The sequence below is a fragment of the Mesoplodon mirus genome, assembly GCF_964341445.2.
Source record: "Mesoplodon mirus genome assembly, chromosome: 6".
In the NCBI taxonomy this organism is placed as follows: Eukaryota; Metazoa; Chordata; class Mammalia; order Artiodactyla; family Ziphiidae; genus Mesoplodon; species Mesoplodon mirus.
In genome coordinates, this window is record NC_138982.1 from 109,345,249 (window position 1) to 109,368,234 (window position 22,986).

The 22,986-nt window shown below is 34.3% G+C and overlaps 2 protein-coding genes across 8 annotated transcripts in view; one reads left to right on the forward strand and one right to left on the reverse strand.

The window, feature by feature from the left end:
- CADM2 (cell adhesion molecule 2) overlaps window positions 1–22,986 on the reverse strand; it is a gene marked incomplete at both ends in the record, with an annotated part of 1,063,002 nt that overhangs the window by 956,169 nt on the left and 83,847 nt on the right. The window lies entirely within an intron of this gene.
- LOC309806717 (riboflavin kinase-like) lies at window positions 2,718–3,255 on the forward strand (the record flags this gene model as incomplete). The annotated part of the gene is made up of 1 exon (XM_082625667.1): window positions 2,718–3,255. The coding sequence occupies one exon, from the start codon at window positions 2,718–2,720 to the stop codon at window positions 3,183–3,185; it is 468 nt and encodes a 155-aa protein (XP_082481793.1). The 3' UTR covers window positions 3,186–3,255.

Sequence of the window (22,986 nt, forward strand, 5' to 3'; positions counted from 1 at the left end):
GGTAGGAGGCTGTTCGTTGTTCTCAAAGAACAATAGCCTTCCTCTTCGTGAACAAAGTGAGACCAAAAAAAAAAAAAAAGAGGCAAGATTAAGAAAAATGGTGGCTATGATCACAAACCCCATGAAAATATGTATAGCGCTATTTACCAAATACAAATTATAGTTCATGGTAAAATATCTGAAAATCTTATTATTTTGTATAAGATTCCATTTATCTTCATTAAACCATAAGTCGAAAAATAAAAATAATCCTATCAAGGAAAAGAATAGATTATCACAACAAAGGAAAAGTAGATCATTTGATCATTCTTGGGCAAAAACAAACAAAAAGAGAAAGAGTACCTATGTCAGAATCATGTAAACGGTCCATTTTAGAACATGTACTCTTCCAACATTCTTCTTCAAAGAATATCTCAAAATCTTAAATCTTACTGGTATGAAACAAGGTACTCTTTGGAGAATGAATGACAGCAGCAATATTAGTCCAACTTTATCTCATACAGGAAACAAAATGCATAACAATTGATACAAATTTGCTTCCTGGAGCAAGGTTAGTAAAGGCAAAGAAACTCTCTGAGAATTCCTTGGGGAAAAGAAGCAACCTTACCAAAAACAATTGGACAGATTATGTCAACTATCCAAAGCAATCAGTTTTCCTTCAATAGCTATTTCTCTACATAGCACAAGACATAGAAAAGCATCAATAACTTGAAGAATGAAGTGTAGAAAACTTCTGGGGAGGGGACCTGAAATGTACTAAATGTATTTGTGGCAGAATTAATTCCAACACCCAGGAGAAAGCTGCTAATGTGTTAGAGTGAGCTGTCAAGTGAAACAGGAAATTTTTTCCATGCATTTTCTAATGAGTTTTAATACACCCCCAGTATTTATTTTAAGACATTCTGCTTGTCAAGGTGGAAGTCCTGTTCTCATTTTCAGATAATTGACTAGTTTAAAAAAATCTTTATTCCATTTCAAAATATTAATAAAATAGTCCACTTCAAATACAATTCCCTTTGTCCCAAAGGCACCTGATTAATTTCTTTTTAAAGCCAACTAAAATAAGAGAGCCCACTGAAAGTTTGTACCACTATTAGTTCTCTTTTCTTTCATTCTAACCTGATTCAAATGTCATAACCTTATCTTGTTCTATGATCCAAATACTTGGATGTTTAAAAATACACAAGTTGAGTAGTCAGTAAGACTTTTTCATCTCATATGTGCCTTTGACTATTTAGTACATGGCATTAGCTCTGTAATTCTAAAATATGCTCCAATGCTGATTATCACACTAAAACCTTTTCTTTGATTTTGTTTCTTTGGGTCACCAGAGATTAAATTTGGAAAACATATATCCCCAGTTAGAGTGAATTTGACTTAAATCAAGACATTTAGAAAATCATTTAAATTATTAATCAAGAAGATTAAATCAAGAAGATTAAATTTCCATCAAAAATGGAAATAGTATTATAGTATTATATTATAGTATTATAGTATAGTATTATATATATATATATATATATATATATATATATATATATTATAGTATAGTATATATAGTATAGTATAGTATTATAGTATATAGTATATAGTATATAGTATTATAGTATAGTATTATATATAGTATTATAGTATAAATAGTATTATATTTCTGATATAATATGATATGAAATATCATATGTTTCTATGACTCAGAGGTAACTTAGCTTTACTTTAGAAGGTATGTAAGAAAATTTAAAGTTTGAATTTTGATTAATATCAAAGTTACATTAGAAAATTGAACATTATTTAGTAGTGCAATATTAAAGTTAATTGTAGTTTATGCTTGTAAATATATTTGGAGTTTAAATCACATTACCAAGAGGTTCCTGAATACTGTGTTACTTATTCAAACTCCTGTGATTTATTCACTTATCAGAAGATTTAAAAAGTTGAGTTTTTAGAAACTTCAATTCCTAAATGAAGCTTCAATTTAAATCAATATAGTCTATAGTAACCAACAGTCCAACAGTAAACCAAATTAGAGCAAAAATGAATATATATTTAAATAACTTCTACTTCTGATATTAGTTGTAGGTTGAGATTTAATTTTAAAATAATTCCACAATGAATACAAGTATAATTGCCATTGGGGATGAGAATTTTCTGAATTTTCATGTTATAGAAATCCCCCACAGTTGTCACATTTAACCTAAAGTTCTGAGTTCAGTATTCAAAAACTGAAAGAAAAATAAGAGAATGCTATATTTATATATTTTCAAAGCTTCAAATATTAAATTAGTGCATTTGTATCCTTTATAATAATTCATAATTTATTATCCCATTAAATCACTCTTCATGAGCTTTTTAAATAATTAAGAACTTTTAAATGAAAATAAAAATTACTTAAAACCTAAATGACAATTTAAAATTATTATTTGGCTTTTATTGATTAAGCATTTTCCCTTTATTTTAAATGGAATATTTCCTATTTATTTAAAGTCACTTAGGATAAGAATACATACAGAGCTGTTCGGTCAGTGGCGTGAGCGTCTCGCCGTGGCGTGTCGTCCGCGCCGCTCGGCCAGTTATACGCCTGTGCGCTCGCCCAGCCGGCCGGCCTGCGGAGCTCCCGCCCGCGTCCCCCGGCTGGTCCGGGGCGTCCGGGCACCGCCTCGACAGCGGCTCCGCCAGACGTGCGTACTGGACCGCAGCCCGCACCCCGAGCGGACGGCGTCATGAGGCACCTGCCGTACTTCTGCCACGGCCAGGTGGTGTGGGGCTTCGGTCACGGCTCCAAGCAGCTGGGCATCCCTACAGCTAACTTTCCTGAACAAGTAGTAGATAATCTTCCAGCTGATGTATCCACTGGCATATATTATGGTTGGGCCAGTGTTGGAAGTGGAGACGTCCATAAGATAGTGGTGAGCATAGGATGGAACCCATATTACAAGAATACAAAAAAGTCCATGGAAACTCATATCATGCATACTTTCAAAGAGGACTTCTATGGGGAAATTCTCAACGTGGCCATTGTCGGCTACCTCAGACCAGAAAAGAACTTTGATTCTTTAGAGTCACTTATTTCAGCCATTCAAGGTGATATTGAGGAAGCTAAGAAACTACTAGATTTACCAGAACATTTGAAACTCAAAGAAGACAATTTCTTCCGGGTTCCTAAAAGCAAAATAATGAATGGCCACTGAAGGAAAAGCATCTTATTTATTCATTCACTGTTTTCTAATATTTTACTGCTCATAACTTTACAGTCTCATCTTGGTTATGTTTTAAAAATCAAACATTTTCCTACAGCTGTGAATTAAACAGTACAATGTAGTTACCGTAATATGTTCCAACTGTTCAATTAAACCCATCATGTTACAGTACTAAAAAGGTTCATTTTAAAAATCAAGATTCTTTTTTATGTAATATGTTGATTAAAATATACCATAGAAAGGTCTTAAGTGTTTTATAATGGAAAAGAAATATATATAAATATGGGTAACAGGCAAGTCACTGGTTTGAGATGAGAACTATTAATTCTCATGGTAAAATTCTAGCATGCATGTACCTGTATAGCATGCTCTGCTAATCAGAAGGCTCATAAAAATAACTATATTAAGCAGAGGTTTGACAGTTTATTACAAACCTAAGGGGAAAAATCCAGACTTCGTAATTTTGATATTTTGTGCATTTATATATTATTACAGACATGAAGACTTATGAAATTTCATTTTAGTTAGTCCTTTCCTTTAAGGGCTCAAATCATTGTACTGTGTTCCATTTTTGTTACAGCTGCCTCAGTTCTAATTGGTCTAGACTCTCTCCCTATTATTTTTTTGTTTTTCTTTTAAAACAGTAAAATGAGTGTTTTTCAAATCTCTAGTTCTCATTTTTGTGTTGTATAACACTTCTCTCTTTTTAAGAGTAGATATTCTTCAACATTTTTCTTAACCTTTGTTTCCTGTAAACAATTGTCAGTTTCAATTCTTCCATTTAGAATATCCAACTTTACATTTACAAAATGTAGTGTTTCATCTGTGTCTGTATCTGCCATCCCATCGCTTCACTATATGAACAGTGATTAAGTGCATATCTCTTGCATTTTAGAAAAAACACCCAAATGTTCATCTGTAGGTTTCCTCAAAGTTTAAATGAACACCTAGCATTTCATTTATATATACCAGTTTCTTAAACAACACAAAATACTTGTTCTCCCCCTTAGGGAAACTATTTAAGAGCCAACTAAACTATGAAATACAAAGTTATTTGTTTTTAATGTGACTGTATGTTCCTGAGCAAATGCAGACTGTTGTAGTTGTGTGTGAACAATGTAATTTAAGGCTAAAGAGTGCTATCTAGAAGATAATTTTAAAGATAACTCATTATAAAACCATTTTCCCCTAATCTGCATAAATGAGAACTGATTTTAACAAAACTGTTTATATAACATTTAGAAGAACATCTAAAGCTAATGTTGGAGAAGGGGGAAGCAGGAATAAATTCAGTTGGATTGTTTTGACTTTGGTGTATGAATTTATAGCAAACAGTGTAGTATGTGTCTTTTTCATTTCTTCTTTAAAGAAATACTTAGAAAATGTAATTTAATGTTAGGAATCCTATACTTGAAAGAAGCTTCAGTTATCAGTGGTTCTGTGAATCAAAGTTAAAAACAAACATGGAAAGTGTAAAAAAGATTTGTGTTTGAGCAGCTTGCGACTGATTGTGTCCTCATTAAGTGTGAAAATTCTTTGATATTGTCACCTTACATTTTGTTAAATAACTATTGCTTTTGAAAAGCGTATAGTGTGTGGTTTAGGAGTTAGTTAATAGTGTCTACATTTTTTTAAGTTTTATATATAAAGTATTTATGTATTATAAGAAATTGCAGTAGGGCCATTTTCAATTAGTCAGTGTTTTCAGGCCTTGAAATAAATCTTGACCAAAGGGAAAAAAAAAAAAGAATACATACAGAAATAATTTTTTAAACACATGTTTAATTGCTGGTGATATTAAATAATGGCAAAAAAGGATTATGGGAAATTGTCAAACTGTTTTTAATTTATGTATTTTTTGTTTGTTTGATTTGCTTAGGTCTGTAATGCTCTACCAAAAATAGTATTTTTGAGCTCTTTCTCCCCCAAATTAAAGATAAAATATTAAAACATAAGGTTGATTGTACAATATTTATTTTACAGTACTTTGAAAAAATTAGGCTTTAGTTAAAACAGTAACAGACTATAAGTTTGGAAACAAGTTGTGTGTTGGGAGTATGGGTCTGGATCTGCCTACATGCATGCATGCGTGCGTGCGTGTGTGTGTGTGTGTGTGTGTGTGTGTGTGTGTGTGTGTAAGCTCTTAGTAATGGACTGGAATTTTCTACTCTACTCCTCGAAAGGTGGTTGTTTTTGTTCTTATAGTGTGTTCTTAGGAAAAAAACAATTTCTACCAAAATATTTTTAACAGTATTGCTGTCACTTGTACTGTTAGATTCTGAAGTGAAGAAACTATGCAGCTAAGCAAATCAACAAAAAGTAAAGAAAATCAACAAACAAGCAATCAAAAAATATAACAACAAAAAACCTACTTCATTTGAATACCAAATACAAATAAATGGTATTGTATCTTGTATTCTATTTGTGCTTTATATTTTTCACAACTTCATCAAAGTGCCTGAGATGTAGGAGGTATTTGGACTGGAAGAATAAAGTAGTAAATGAAGCCCTCTCTAGTGATAATAATTAAAATTCTCCTTCATATTCAGTTAGCTTGTCCATGACCATCAACCATGACTTGTTCACAAGCTATAAGCTACTGCTATCCAGATATATCCTTGAATAGACCTAAAGGAAATAAACCAGGTAGGAATAATCTAAACTTGGTGAGATGTCTGTCCTGCTTTGTCTTTAATGACAAATGAACCATTTTTTAAGAAATGTATAAATTATATCCCAACTTTATTTAAATATTCAGATATTGACTGTGCATCTACTATTGCCAGTGGTATCATTACTATGAGGTTCTGGTATAATATATATTATTTGAGGTATATGCAGACTATTTATATGCATCTCTGGCATGGATTGTAATGCTGAGGATAACTCTTTATAAAATGGCCTCCCTTGCATGGTCCATGACTAGAAATGAGCATTTTAACCTCTTATTTATGGTAGTATTTTTTTTTCATTAAAAGAGGAACTTTAAGAGTACATACTATGCTGAAGGGGTGTAGTTTCTGGTAGAAATTACAGAGAATCCTTGCCAACTTGCGGCTTGGGGCGACCTTCTGTGCAGTCAGAAATGCTCCAATAATTTAGAGTCGTGCCTCCATGTGGGCAGTTCCTCCATATCTGCTTGGTATCTGCAGATTCAAACATCCCCAGGGATGGGATAATGCAGAACTGTGGCATTTACTATTGGAAAAAAAAATCCGCTTACAGATGGACCAGCTCAGTTCAAACCCTGTTGTTCAAGGGTTGAAAATACATCTCTAATACTGCTATGAAATTCAGTGGGGAAGTATAATTTAACTTAGAAATATTAATTGTTTTCTTTTGTTGTTGTTGTTTTGTTTTTTGTGGTAAATGGGTCTCTCACTGTTGTGGCCTCTCCCGTTGCAGAGCACAGACTCCGGACGTGCAGGCTCAGCGGCCATGGCTCATGGGCCCAGTCGCTCTGTGGCATGTGGGATCTTCCCAGACCAGGGCATGAACCCGTGTCCCCTGTATCGGCAGGCAGACTCTCAACCACTGTGCCACCAGGGAAGCCCAGAAATATTAATTTTTAAAACAACATTTTGGGAACAAGAATCTATCATTTTTAATAGTGATTCTTTGTTATCATTGTTACAGATGAATAGTTCTTCAGTAACTATTCTTAGCTCAGTAACTTTTTGTGCATTTCTTGTTAGACATATTCTCATGTATTGCTATTTTGGATGGGACTATTCTTCTATTATGTTTTAACTGGTTGTTATTGATACAAAGTAACAGTATTGTTTTGAGGATGTTGATCTTGAATCCATCCACCTTGATAGATTCTCTTATTAATTGTAATAGTTTGTTCATTGATTCTCTTGGAACTTTGAGGCTATATCATCTGCAAATGATGAAAACTTTTTCTTCCCCTTTTTAATAGTTAAAACTTTTATATCTTTTTTTGTATTCATGCATTAACTAGAGTGTCCAAAAAAAAAAGTTGAATGATAGCAGCAATAGCACACTTGTATTGTTCAGGATGTAGTGGAATTTCCATTGTATTTCATGTTTAATTTGATGTTCTCTTCACTCACAAACTTATTATTTATTATGATAAAATTATTTTTCCTAAGAGGTATTTTAATAGATATTTTTCAAATAATAAAATAAAATAATCCTTTGTTTAACTTACAATTTTAGAATTACTTTTCTTAAAAATATTCTTACATTATGAAAAGAGATTCCAGTATTAACTAAAATGAACATTGTTGGCTATCACATAAAGGCTGGGATTTGTATCTCTGGTATAAAATTTCAGAAAATAGGAATTACAAAAATGGTGGCTACTTTTGATTAATGATTTGGATAAAAACATATAAGGTTTAAAATAAATGCTTTTAAACAAAATACTTTCATTACCACAAGATAACTCCAAAGCAAATTTATTCTTAATTTTTATGATTAGGACATATTTCAGGATGTTTTAAGCAGGAATAAAACCAATATTTATTTTTTGGCACCAATAAAAGCCTGAGGAGTACAAAAATGTATCATGCACATTGAATCTGGATCTCTGGGAGTGTGACACAGGAAATCAGAAAGACTGGAATAGAGAGTTACTGAAATTAAAGTATCTTAGTTAAATATGAAGGCAAATAACTGACTTTTATCCCAGGCTCTCCTTTTAAGTATATATTTATAGGTTCATAATTTATTTTCTGTGGATGATAATCAGCCTATCTAAAATAAGAGCTGAAACACATGATTCTATTTGTCATCAAATAGAGCTATTATTTGATTTATTTTGTCCACTCCCTAATCTCTTATCATACTTTATCAATGAATTACAGTATTTAAGGGAAAAAATGACAAAAAATAAATTGTTCTCTATATCCTCAACCCATTTATCTTTGAAGATGAATCCAAAAGAATTTACAAAAGTGCAGTTGTTTTAATTGTTTTTGATTTTTTTTTCTTTTTTTTAATTTGAGGCCCGTGTACCGCAAAAAAAAAAAAAAAAAAAAAACAGAAAGGATGGGGAAGTAACGTAACTGCTGGAGGAAGGTGGTAAAAGAACAACATTCTCAACGCCAGCAGCCATCACCTATTGAGTGTTGGTTACAAGCCAGGCACTGTGATAAGTGTTATATACAGATTGTCTGACTTACTTTTCTCATGACCTTGTAGTAGGTACTATCATTTAACCCATTTTACAGATGAGGAACGTAAAAATCAGAGAGGTTAAGAAATTCACTTGGGGTCACAGAGTTAGCAACTAGAAGAGCTAGGACTCAGGCCCAGCTCTGTTGGACGTCAAAGCCTCAATTCATAACTGCTGCTCTCTATCACCTTCTGATATTGATTCAGGGGCATTTCCTCTCACCATGCTTAGTGTATGTAGGCTAAGAAACGCAATGTCTTCCAACATCCCAGAGAATGAGGTGCTGGGTGGTGAGCTAATTTGGAGGTGTACTTCAAAAGCCCTGCCATGACTGAGCTGTCTGTCGGGTGCGTGAGCCGTCGGAACAGAGATGCTCTCATCGTCATCAGGGAATACTCACTGCATTGTGTCAGGCCCCACCTCAATGTTTTTTTATTGTCTTCTCTACACCATGAGTAACGCCACTTTCCACTTTAAGCTGGGAGCTTCAGGAGATGACCGTATTATAAGCCAGGGTTGAAAGCTAAGTGCTGCCTGGGGGATTACTCACCCACTGTAGGATGCAGCCAACATCTCACCCACCCACTCAGGATGCTGCTCGAATATCCTCTTCCTTGCCAAAGCCTAAAGGAAATCTGGTTTCTCCTGGAATCAGGCTAGGAATGGTGCCACGTTATCAGAAAGTTGGCAAGTGAACTGGTTCTCCAAGTGGAACTACTGTGGTGGTTCTGGTCCCCTCCTGGGTGGCTGCTTGTTTATGCATTTGGCATTTGTGGAAGGCCTACTATGTGCCAGGCACTCTGTTCCACAATAGAGCTACTGCAGTCATCTACATGGCTTTAGTTCTTGTCTTCAGAGAGCTAAGTCTAGGGGAGAATAAGCAGGTGATTCCAATAAAATGTCATAACCAGGAGAATGTAATAAATAATATGACATGGGAAGCTCAGAGAGTTTGGGGAACTAACAGCTGAAGAATTTATGTCAACGTAGGAGAAGCAGGAGCTGTCTAAGTTCCTTAATTGTAAGCAACCAAACATGACTTTGACTGATAATAAACAGAAAGAGAATTTGGAGAAGCTGGGGTTGCCCACAGAATTACTGGGAAGTTGTGGTAGGCCTGAATCACACTGCAAGAAGGGTCCAGCCAGACCAAGACCTGTGTGTGTGTCTGGGGGGGTATCTCTCAAATACAGGATGGGGCTTTAGACGCTGGGCAGTCAAAAAGGATGACAAATGTCCAGGACAACAGGTAGAAGTGGGGAAGATGGGGAGCAGAAGGCTGTCTCAGAATGACCTAAGATACTGAGTCAGAAAAGCCAAAAGGAACAGCTTAAAGAAGCACTGACTTAACTGAGGTGAGCAGGCACTGAGGCCTGTTTTTGATAGTTACCTTTAAATATTATATAAAAATTCAAGTTAATAAAATTTAAGAATGGAATAAAATTCTAACTATACATATAAGATGGAAACAAGGATATTAATTTTAAAACCATTTTAACAACAAAAACCTTCATTAATATGGACATATCAAAAGATCTCAAAATTGGGTGCATATATGCATTTATGAGTAGATTCATATATGTGTGTGTATACATACATCCACATATCTCTGTACGCTCATACAGTCACATGTGCACATATATATTAATGCCCCCTTTTTTTTCACTTCACGTTGGTCTAGGAAGATTCTCTTTTTATGTAACTACCTTTATTTTTTCTTCTGCTAAATCTGTAATAGATTAATAGTTCAATCACCTGAACAAACCATTTTGCACTTCATAAAATTTACAACCAAATAATTACTCTTTACAAAGTTTACACACATGTGCATTGCACACACACTCACACAGGAGAGATAGAAAGAGAGATACACAAAGACAGAATATGATAATTACATTCAAAGATTCTATGAGAATCATTTGCAGCACCAATTTAAGACTGAGTCCATCTAAATCTTAAGAGTCAGAAGGCTTTTGAAAAATGCCTAAGATCTACTTTGGAAGAAAAATCCTCCAGTAAAAATACTATTAACAAAATACAAAAACTTCTGGAGAAAATTCAAATATACTAAGAAAAACTGTACTGAAAAGATCCACATTGAGGACACCTGCTAATCATCAGTCTTGTAGAAACAAGATGTGAATCATGAAATAGAGGAGCTGATTTTATTATTTGTTATTAGAAGGCACCAGTGGCCACAATATACAATATTAAAACGGTCTTATTCTAGCTTTTCTTTTGATCAAACTATGGTACATTTTCTGTCTTGCTTATTTGTAAATAAGCAACTGTATCCTGCTCAACTTTGAATATTTAAGTCTGAGCAGTTATAAACATTGTAAGATGTGTCAACAATCAAGAAAAAATCCAAACCGCAAATATGATTCTATATTTAAATAGTAACTAAAGAAAATATTTATAATATTAGAATATCCTAATATAATCTTTTAATTAATACTTTTTATGACTGTCATGATGCATATCCTAAATTTGTGTAAGATTGAAAATGGCATAAAGCTTTTTTTAAATGAAGAACTGTAATGATACATAAACCAATAGGAAGATCCTAAAACAACAAATCATTTCAAAAAGTGGTGAGTTTCTAATTAATAATTATCCTTAAATAACTTTTCCTGCTGTTGTTTAGAGGTTTTTCTTTTTCACTGAAAATGTTGTTTGGATTTTACCAAGTATTGCCTTAAATTTGATGGGTGAGCATGTTTGTGCATAATAAGTATACCGACATATAAGTTGTTGGCAGGGCTTGAATTTCATGTTTAAGAAATCTGTCAATATATTCTGTTCATTTATAGCATTTGCCAACAATGAATTCAAGAGCTTATCTGCTCCAGAGTCTCAAATGTAGTCGCATATTAGAATTACATAAAATCTTTTAAAAACCTGATACCCGAAAATTACCCCAGACCAATTTATTCTGAAACTCTGCAGATATGGCCTGGGCATGGGTATTTTTAAAACCATCACAGGTGATTATACTGAGCAGTCATTATTTCAAACCACAGATCTATCCGTTTTATTTATGCCCTTCCCTCAGCAGCCACCAGAAGTCAACTGATAATATCAAATAACTTAGAATCATAAATAGCTATTCTAGGATCAAGAACATTATCAGATGAATATATTCAGTTTACAAACTCTTGTAATTAGAGGCATATTTGATTTTCTGTTGGATTATCCTCAAGGATGTGAAACCATTTTAAAATTAGTAACCCTTTATATAATGTAGATACCAATGTTATGAAGAACAGTGGGCATTCATATCTAAATGTAATGTCCTCCAAAGCATTATCAATAAATACACCTGTTCTATTTCACTATTTAGTTATAGAAGATGAAAAGTAATTATAAGAGCCAATTACTAATGACCTTTATGTATAAGGCACTATACAGGGGATACAGTACATATATTCTCTCATTTAATTCTCACAACAGCACCATAGAGATATTAAGTATGAAAAATAAATTGCTTAGAGCCAAACAACTTTCTGTAAATGGCAGGCGTGTCTGAACCCAAAACTCGTTATCTTTAACCTTAACTCCCTTGCCTATTAATATCCATGAAACCCCGGTAATATCAAGATTTCAATGTGTGCTTATAATTAGACATGAATAAAAACTCTTACTGTGAGTATTATTTTTAAAATTTTATAATTGAGAACATTAGATACATTCTCGTTCAAACTTTCCTCCTCATTTTAAATACGAGGAAACTGAGACTCTGAAGTGTTTCGTTTGCCTTACAGAACATCACTAACACAAAACAGAGTTAAAATTATAAACCATTTCTTCTCACCTTCCATCCTGTGCTCCTTCGGCTGCCCCACACCGTCCACTTTCATTTGTGACGAATGAATACTGCATTTCTTTAACAGATGGCACCACTTAAAAAATTGCCTTGCAAAGGTGAAAGTTTCAGTGGATATTAGGATGAGAAAGTGCTAGACTTACACTCAGGAACTATCACTTAAGGAATAATTAATTTGTATAATAACTTTCACCTGAGTGGTTCAGCAATCTTACAAATAAAAACGTAATGTTCACCATACTCGTACGGTTATATTTTATATTCACAAAGAAGAGCGCCCAACTTATTTCTTGTTACAAAACTTGACTATGATAATTTGATTTCAAACTAGTTTACAGTGCAAACTAAATATAGTGGTGTTTCTCAAACCTTACAGGACAACAGGGTGTATGAATCACATGGGGATCTAATTAACATGCAGCTTCAGATTCAGTAGCTCTGGGCTAGGGCCTGAGATGTTGCATCTTAACAAGCTTCCAGGTGATGCCAATGCTACTCAAAATGTGGTCCATGGCTCTCACTTTGACTAGCAGGTAACAGAAACATATCACACTATCCTGTAGTGTCATTAACTGTAACACCTATTAAAATTTTTTATTTTATTTATTTTATTTTATTTGTGATACGCAGGCCCCTCTCTGCTGTGGCCTCTCCCATTGCGGAGCACAGTCTCCGGACGCACAGGCTCAGTGGCCATGGCTCACGGGCCCAGCCGCTCCGCAGCATATGGGATCTTCCAGGACCTGGGCACGAACCCATGTCCCCTGCAAGGGCAGGCGGACTCTCAACCACTGTGCCACCAGGGAAGCCCTAAAATTATTTTTTAAATAGAAAAAAAAGCTAGTAGAAGACAAGCAGCTGTCTGCAATGGAAGTAGTTTGGCTAGTTTGCTACAATGGACACCCAATTATAAGGAGCAAATAATTCAGAAATTACATCAGACTCTAAAAACTGTCATAAAAACTCAAGAATAGACATACTTTCAAAATTTGCATATAAAATATGTAAGAGAATCCTCAGTTGAATTTAAAATGAAAGCACTTTGTGCATGTGAGCTTTTAATAAATCCTACTTGATGAGGACACTCACTTCCTAATAATGTGGATAATGATGGGAGTAAAGTAAGGCATGCATGCAATTTCATTTTATTAACTTGATGATATGTCTGAAAACAGATTTTTCATGACTTGGAAAGGAAAGTTTCCAAGGACTGCTTTAGAATAACAAGCATGCCACGTGAATAGTTTTGTGTCCTTGATCCATATGCTGTGATTAAGCCCTAAAACATGTTGTCATACTGGTTTTTAAACAGTTCTATGAACAGTCAATTGAACTCTCAGTTTTAAGTCTACATGGTTCTTTCTTATTTATCCAAACCTTGGATGGCTCTGCTTGCCTTTTAATTCATTATTATAAGTAAGAATGAACTGAAAGAGATGAACAGAATGATGGTCCCATGGGGTCATGGCAGACGCACAGTGACAGGACCCATCAAATGCTATAGTTTAAAACACTTTCAATGCACGAGGGACAAAATGAAAACCCTTTCAGCACTTGATATTAAGTACATTAACTATTCTATTTATGGGCCCACATCCACCACTTGCAGTGGTGGTCATAATCATTTTTTCACGCCAGTGAAGCCTCTCAAATATTTAATAAATATTTATTTCTCAAGATCAATATAGACTTGGGGCTATTTACTCAATCACATCAAGCATCACAAAGAGAAGCAATTGTTTTGTTTCCAATCAGGTGTCATTTATCACCAAGAGTATCTGCACATCCTTCAAAAGATAAAGTCTGTTTCTATACATCTGGTGGCCAAAATGGTTACAAGAGCTCTTCTGGTGGCATCTTTTCTAACCAAGAGCATTCCAGGGTTTCCAAACATGACTTAAGAACAAAAAAGACATTTCTCTTTTCCAACTAGCACCACCTTTTCAAAATTCTTAGATCATTTTAGTAAGCTCATAACTGGTTATTCTGAAGACAGGCTTTCCCCCCTTTTAATCCATGTCACGTAATTCATAAAATTAACCTTTCTAAGGGTAATCCTATGGCACATCTACTCAAAGCCCTTAATCATTCCTTCTTGCCTGTGGAATTAAGTACAAAATGTCTAAGCCTTAACAAAGCCACATCTGAGATCCTCCAATCACATCTCCAGAGTTGTTTCTCAGTTTATTGAAGTCCCAACTTACTATGTGCTTTATATTTTCCTCCTTTCCAATTCCTCCAGCTGTTTCCTATACTTGGATTTTTCCTCTGTCTCAGCAAATTCAAATAATTTCCATCTCTCATACTTATTTTAAATATTATCTCCCTTGTCATCCCCTCATGAAGCTTTTCTTCATTTTCTGATGAGATAAGCTTTGTTTCTTTTATTTCATTCTTCCTTTTTCTTTATTTTTTTTCTTCTTGCACCTTTATGGCACTGTTCTTAACTCAGATAATCTTTGTTATATCTGCCTTATACATAATAGGTTCTCAGTAAATACTGACAACAACAAATTAAACTATACTCTTCTTACAGTAGATGATTAGTGTGATAATTAGATAAGCATCTTGAAATTACTTAGCTCTTTAACAGAAGAAATATCACAGAAGGTTTATTGCAATCATGAGGACTACAGGAATCTGTTCTGTTAAAATAAGAAATTCAATTTACTAAAAACATTTCCATCTGAAAAGAGACCTTGGAATTTGATTGGCTGTCCCAATTAAACATGAGGGTGGCAGCCATTCCAGATGGTAAAGACATATTTATAAAAAGTTTTACATAGAGAACTTCAGTGTGTAAGAAGGGACATTTAAGTTCATCTACTTTAAACCAATATCTGAATCATTTCTTCTACAAACAATTAACTGATTCCAAATTCTTCTTTATCCCCTCCATAGATTGGGAATTCACGATACCTAGAATGGTCTTTTCATTTGAAGAACAAATCTAATTTCTACAATCTTCTTTAGATAATGTTGCTTTGCCTTATTTGCCCAACAATCATCTTTTGGAATGAGACTCATCTGTTTTTCACAATAAAGCCCTTTATTGTTTGAAAAACATGACTCTGGTCATCACAAATTTTGTCTTCTCCTAACTTATTCTAGTTCTTACAATGAATTTGTCAGGTGTGTTTTCCTTTGACTGCTTGGAAACTTTGTCTGTATGTGCTATCATATAATTTTGTCAAGATAATTTTTAACACAGTCTCCAGACTACAGGGATGGGCCAAAGAGAACAATAACATTTTCACCTTTTGTTGACAAGATATTATACTTGTATTCACTCAAATTTCCCATTAATATTTTGATAGTCTTGTGATGTAATTAACTACTTTTGAGCTTATAATAATTCCAAACTTTTGATTTAGCTCTAAAAAGTTTAACTTTCATTATATAATTAAATCATTTTTGCTAGCATGGCAAAACCTTTTTATATCATGAGTAATTTTGAACCATATTTGGCATCCTACTGGAAAATTCTTGATACCAGTATTTGTCTTCCAGAATCTTAAAATTGTGATTTCATTTCCTTAATACAGTATTTGTCTCTTCACACCAACTGAAGTTTTTGCATTCAGAGCCAAATGAGCTATTCTGAGTTTTGCCAAGGAAGCTTACTGTAGCTATTCATTGAAATTACAACAAACAAGAAAATTTGCCACCATTTACAATGCAGGACTAATTCATTTTTCACATCTGAAAAATGTAATGTTTTTTGCAATATAAAAGACATTTACTGTATATACTACATAACATAAACATTTTGCAAACCTAAACTAATGGAAATACATGTTTTAAAAGAAGAATGGTTTTTAAATTACAAGTTACATAAATTAGGAATTCAAGGAAATTTTGTCACATAAATATTTATGGAGCTCCTGTACAAAACCCTATTGTTCTGTGGGGCAGAGTAAAAATTTAAGTCATTAGTATATTTGATTTAAATCAGTGGTTATTGGATAGAGAAGAGTTGGATACTTTCCACAGACTCATCCATGTTATCAAAGATTTTCCTCAATTCATATATGACCTTAGCTTCAGTGGTGTATTTACTTTACCCTCTTCATTATCCCATCAGGCAAATTTAGGCTCCGGGAAGCAAATGGTGTAATTAGAAGAAAAATTCCCTTCATCTGTAGTATCTTCAAGGGGAATTTGTATCCCAGCTATCCCACAGAAATAATTTACAGTCAGCCCTCCATATCTGCTGGTATGTGCACTAAGCCATTCTACATAAGGGACTTGAGCATCCACAAATTTTGATATCTGTCGGCCCATGGATACCAAGGGCTGACTGTATTAGTTTTACTTCCCAGTCCCAACTACCTGTCTTCATTATGAATTTAATGATGAGATCTAATTCAAACAAATATTACAGGAACTCTGGAAGAGAAATACATTTTTAAAATGATTTATGTTTGCCTCAAGGAGAGACTGATGGTTAGTTATGGAAATGTGGAGGACATGTCCACCCACTTTGCTTTCATAGGAGGATGAGTGTTATTTTGGAGTATTTTAGATGCATATTGACACTTTAAAAAAATCATTGGTAGTGATACCAACATTTCTTCCATCAGAAGTCTTCTTAAAATGCTGCCAAACCACCAGCAACCCAGCACTCAAAAACATGGGATCTTAAATATTCATTTCAGTTAGCTATAACTGTGGGAACAGTTTTGACTTTGATAAAAAGAGATTTCTGAAATATCTCTAGTGATAGGTTAAACCAGCAACTCTTCCCTACTGCATCTAAAGTGCCTATATGCATATATCCGAAAATGTCTACATTTAATAAAATTACAAAGTATTTATGGGGAGGGAAAAAAAAATAGAAGCAATCTACACTTAACTAGTGAAGAGCTCTGTTCTAATAGATACAGTTGAAAAGCCTTCATACGCCCCCAGCCATTATTTTGGGGGTAGTAATATGAGGCAGGACTTAATTTTTTCAAACTATATTGAGTCACTTAATGACTTTACATTTACAACTAGAAGGACTTGTACAAAGTTTCTGAATGTCAGGGCAGCTCAAGTGACAGATGAGAAAGTCATCAACCCATTCTGAATCCCAGAACTCTGGCTAGTCTCCATAAAACCTTGGGAAAGACCTGGAGCTGTTTTTGCTCATTCCTTTAAGAATAGCATGAAGCAACCTGGCAGGCTTTCCACAGCAGTTGAGTGAATTCTGACAGTCCTTGTATACTCCCTCATGCCAAGTCTAAACTGACATGAGAAAGGGACTTATCCCTGCCCCCTTCGTCGTGTGTTGCCTGGAATATGTAACTTGAAGGACTCAAAGTTTCTTGTCCTTTCTCTTTAGACAGCAATTATGCATCACAGTCATAATTTTTCAAGTATATGAGGGAAGAGAAAGGACAATTTAACATAGTTTCCACAATTTGAATACCTCATTACTAAATTTTCAAGAACATAAAATTGTGTGCAGATATAGTTCATGGCAGAATTTCCCATAATTAGCTAGAATAACTGAGATTAACTGGATTCATTAACTAGGTTCTAGCAATGTGTCTGCTACCTACAGGCCTTTTTTGTTTGTTTGTTTGTTTTATGTGGTAAGAGGGCCTCTCACTGTTGTGGCCTCTCCCGTTGTGGAGCACAGACTCCGGACGCGCAGGCTCAGCGGCCATGGCTCACGGGACCAGCTGCTCCACGGCATGTGGGATCTTCCCGGACCGGGGCACGAACCCGTGTCCCCTGCATCGGCAGGCAGACTCTCAATGACTGCGCCACCAGGGAAGCCCCTGTACAGGCCTTTTTAATGTTTGGGCAAGTCATTTAATTTCTAGATCTCTCACTTCCCCATTTCCTCAACTGTAAAATGCTTATAATACTATCTTTCCTACTTAATGGGCTTTGTTTTTAGTATTTAATGAGATAAAATATGCTTTGAAAACTGTAGAACTCTCTGTAAATTATTGCTTATTTATTATAATAAGTCATGGGGAAATCCTCAGACTGCATTCCATTTTAGTCCATGCCAAATTTTGAAGTGTTGATAATTTTCCAGAGTTTTATTCCTCTGGATATATTTTTATTTCATTGTATCAATATTTCCTATTTACTCTAGGTCAGACCTACCCAACTATGTTCTACATGTGGGGTGCAGGTGTCCTTGAAGAGGTTGATCCCCTGGCTTGCTGTTGCAAAGGCAGTTTGAGCCTCCTACCTGGGCATTCATGCTTGGACAGCCTCTGGGCTTCCACAAAGTTATCAGAGGCTAGCAAGTTCCTATGAATGAGCATGATGAACAATGTCCAGTAATCCCTGCTCTTTCTCCACACTGAGTGTGGCCTGGGAGATGCTTTATTTCCTCAACCTCTGCCTCAGGAACCCTCCATGGAGTACACTGATTCCTAACAGGACTGGTGGAGTGACTGAAGAATACCACTCTTTCAGTGGTCAAGAAGGAGGGAGGCCAACCCTATGTATGGCTAGTGGGGAGATGGAGAGGTCAATTGGGGATTCCTCTTAAATGTGGAAGCCCTGAATCTTTGTCTTCAAACAAAATTTTCTCCATTTGCTGCTGATGTGTTGGTTTTGTGGTGTCTGAGATAACTTCAGAATTACAGTCCTAACACCGAATTCAAATTCTGGAAATCAGTGATTCATCAATATTTTGAATATTTAATATTAGATTTTCATTGGATAAGAAACTTGAAATCTAAAAGCAAACATTTTGTTTGGAATTTTAAACAAATTCAATATATATTATCTTCCCCAATGTTTTTTTTTTAATTTTTCATCATAATATTTGACATGAAGGTGAAAAAGTATTTTACCAATACCAATGAGATAGCTCATTTCTCTGTAGTATTAGCCAGTATAGATAAAAATAAAAAAGAATAATATTTTCTATGTTTGTTCTCATGTGAAAAATATTGGGCAGCACTGCTTTACAATTATTCTAGGGTTTTACTATATAAAATATTTAGTTGTACAAAAATATTTTATGGGAGTCATTTTAAAAGTAATTTTTCTTACTAACTATGAAATGTATACTTTGTCAAACATTGGAAATTCTAAAAATTAATTTTCCTAAGGCTCTTTAAGCAACATTTATCCTTAGCCTATTCCTTTAAAATAAAAGTTTTTTTTGTTTTGTTTTGGGGAAAAAAAGATTAGGAACAGTTGTTTAGAATTCAGGTACTCTGCTGGGATAGAAAATTTTGAAAGGGTGAACATATATTTTAGAAACTGTGCAAAGGTTTTACATAAATTATTTTATTTAATCATCACGAGTATATTTGAAATTAATTCCCTATTTTCATACAAGGAAACTGAGGTTAAGTAACCTGATAAAGATTTAGATGCTAATTCTTTGACTAATAAGGATTCAAATCCTAGAATTTCTGATTCTTATGGCATGTCACTTTCAACTCTCTGCTATTGAAGGTTGCTCATATTATTAATGTTATATGTATGTTACAATATGTGAATATATTTTATATACATTAGAAGCTTATGATATACTTTTTAAATTAGAAGATAGAAAAATATTTTTAATTAGAAGATATATAATAGTTTAAGATGACAAAGTGGCAAAGCAAAACTATATTATAGAAACTTGCTGTCTAAATGGCATTTTTAAAATGCAAGAGTATTGGGCTTCCCTGGTGGCGCAGTGGTTGAGAGTCCGCCTGCCGATGCAGGGGACACGGGTTCGTGCCCCGATCCCGGAAGATCCCACATGCCGCGGAGCGGCTGGGCCCGCGAGCCATGGCCGCGGAGCCTGTGTGTCCGGAGCCTGTGCTCCGCAACGGGAGAGGCCACAGCAGTGAGAGGCCCGCGTACAGCAAAAAAAAAAAAAAAAAAAAAAAAAGCAAGAGTATTGTGGGGAAAAAGCAAATATTATATCACTGAAATTATGTTACTGAAAAAGTTGGATGAGTATTTAATTATCTACCTAACGTTCACCCTATCATTCATTTTCAGGAACAACTGAACACTACATCATCTAAGTGTCAATATTTATCTTTTTAAAAGTCATTTCTCCAATCTAAATATAGATTCTATGCAAAATTTTTAATAATACATTCAGATCTCGAGGAGACAGAAAAAGAAAACATTAAACATGTAACCCATATAAATCAAATTATCTTTATCAATTCTTACACTCAAGTTCTTGAAAAAGATTATCCTCATTGCCCTACCACTTCTCTTTTTCAGTTCAGGAGGCCCAGAAAATATAACTTACATTCTTACTACTTTCACTGAAACTGTTCCCACTAAGGTCTTCAATGATCTAAATGCCAAAATCAATGAACCACTTATCCATTATCTTCATAATAATTAACAACTGTACTATTTAACACAATGAACCACTTCCTTCTCCCTGTAACATTTCCCATTCTTTACTTCATTGTCATTGAGACTATGTGGTTCTCTTCCTGCTATCTACTGTTTTTTCCTAATGACTCTTAAATGCTGAATTTCCATGAATTCAACTTTTGGCCATCTTTTCCTTCCCGGTTTCCATTGCAATACTCCTCCCTGCTGGCTTTCTTTATGACTAAAACTTAACTGTCATTGCAGATTCTGAATTTTCTTTCCAATCTAGACTATATTTTAGACCACATATGTGGCTGTTACTTGTTATCTCTTTTTATGTTTCACAGAATCTCAAACTCAGCTATACCCAAATGGAACTCATCACCCTCTCTTGTGCATCTTGGGAATCTTGGGGGTGCTCCATCAACAATTGCCTCGTCCTCACACCATGTAACCGGTCATGAAGTCTTCTTAACCATACCTCCTAACTTTATCTTGAGAACTTTTGAGTTCTGCTTCTCTATCTGTATGGCAGTTGTCCCAATTCAAATTCTAAAGGGGAACTTATCTTGATTATTGCAACAGTTAACCTGACTTTGTTTTCTCAAACTTGATCCTTGCTATGGCATTTTATTTCTGCTTCCTGGATAGTCTTTCTCAATTGCTACTACTATCATTTTATCTCTGTGTAGTCCAAACTCCTTGCCATGAACTATAAGCTCTGGGAAATCTTGTCTTTGCCCACTTTTCATACTTAAATTCCCTATGTACATGTACAGTTTTAGGCAATTTATGCAATCTCTTGAAAACACGTTTTCATCCATCTAGAGTACCTTCTTCCATCCCCTTTGCCCACAAACTCATACTCATCATTCAAGATAGATGTCAAAATTTATCTATTATATAAACCAAGTCAAATTGCTCTCCTATTGCCTATAACAGGATATCCTTCTTTGCAAACCAATAACCTCTTCTTTATGCACCCTTTCATCATTTAGAACACTGACTCTGAACTATGCCTCCAAAAATACTTTGAATTTTTATTTTTCCTGTGGGTACATTTCACGGTGCTTAGGGTACAGTGTACGTCCAAAAAGTGTTATAGAAGACGTACATGAGTCAAAAGATGATAATAGACTTTGTATATTCTCACTTGTCTCATAATTTAATTTGTATGTCATAGTCTTCTTGATAATGCAAAAGTGGTCATGGCTGAGTTATGAGTGATTATATATAGATTGGTTTATAAGAACTGAACATAGGAGTTGAATTAAACCATTGAGGAAAGCGTTTTATGATCTTTAGCCTCAGTTTCTTTTTCTTTTATGAAAACAAGAAATGTTAATTTAAAAACCATTTGTGAAGATTTAATAATTTATATAAAAATATTAGCATTGTTTCTTGCATACAGTGTGTATTTAATACATTTTACTCCCTTTGGTAATTTTCTTTCCCAACACAGTACCCTCTTTGCAAACTCTTGCTCCTTGATTTTGTTTCAGTTTTTTTAAAAAGAGAATCATATAAGTTTCTATGAGAGTTACCCTTTATTGAAAATGACAATAGTAAATTGAAATAACCTTTGGGAACACTTTATCATAATTTCCATTGTCAGAGAGGCTTTATTACATATGACTATAGTCCTAGAACCCACCATTAGGATTTGTACTGCAATTTCCATTTGAAGACATATGAGACCCATAGTAGCTTATAAAGCAAGAGTAGAAAACTGATTATCTTCTCATTAGAATAATGATTTGTGTGTGTGTGCATGCTCAGCATATGAAAAATTGGTAGGTCACAAAGGACAATAATATGGTGAAAGAGTGGCCAACAAGGACATCATTGCTCTACAACAGAAGCAACTGCAGTGTCTCTGGTGATAGAAATAATGAAAAAGGGCTGGAGCCAAGTTATATGATGACAGAAAATTGGACAGGATTTATTGCATGAGGGAATATGATATAAAAAGAAAACCTATCTTCTGGAATATGTTGCTAAATCTTTTTTTGATGTTACATAACATGGAGTTTATTTAATATCTAATTGATTCCATGTTATAAAAATAAATCCGCAGGATCCCTCATTTCTTATTTTGGGGGTATATAGTAAACTATTGCTCACTGTTGTGGGTAATTGTTAAGATATTTTAAGGCTCATGGAAAAATTCTCCCCCAGATTTGTGATGTGCTGATCATTGAGAAAATATATACATCCTAACCACTAGTTAAAGTAAAAATGTCTTTACACATAATTAACGGTATTTTTAAAGCTGTATTTTCATTATTTAACTCTGTGTTAAGTAATCTTTTCAAAAACTTTTTACAATGTTAGTCTGTTTGTGAGAATTATTGTAGCTAAAATGTAACTGCAAAAAATGTTTTATATTAATTTCATAAGTTTTCTGTTATATTTAGTCATTTTTATAATCACATAACATGAGGATTTTAAGATGCTATTCTAAAATTATAGTTTTTTGTAAATTCATTCTTTAATTTGATTTATTCTGTTAGAGATAAGGCAAATTT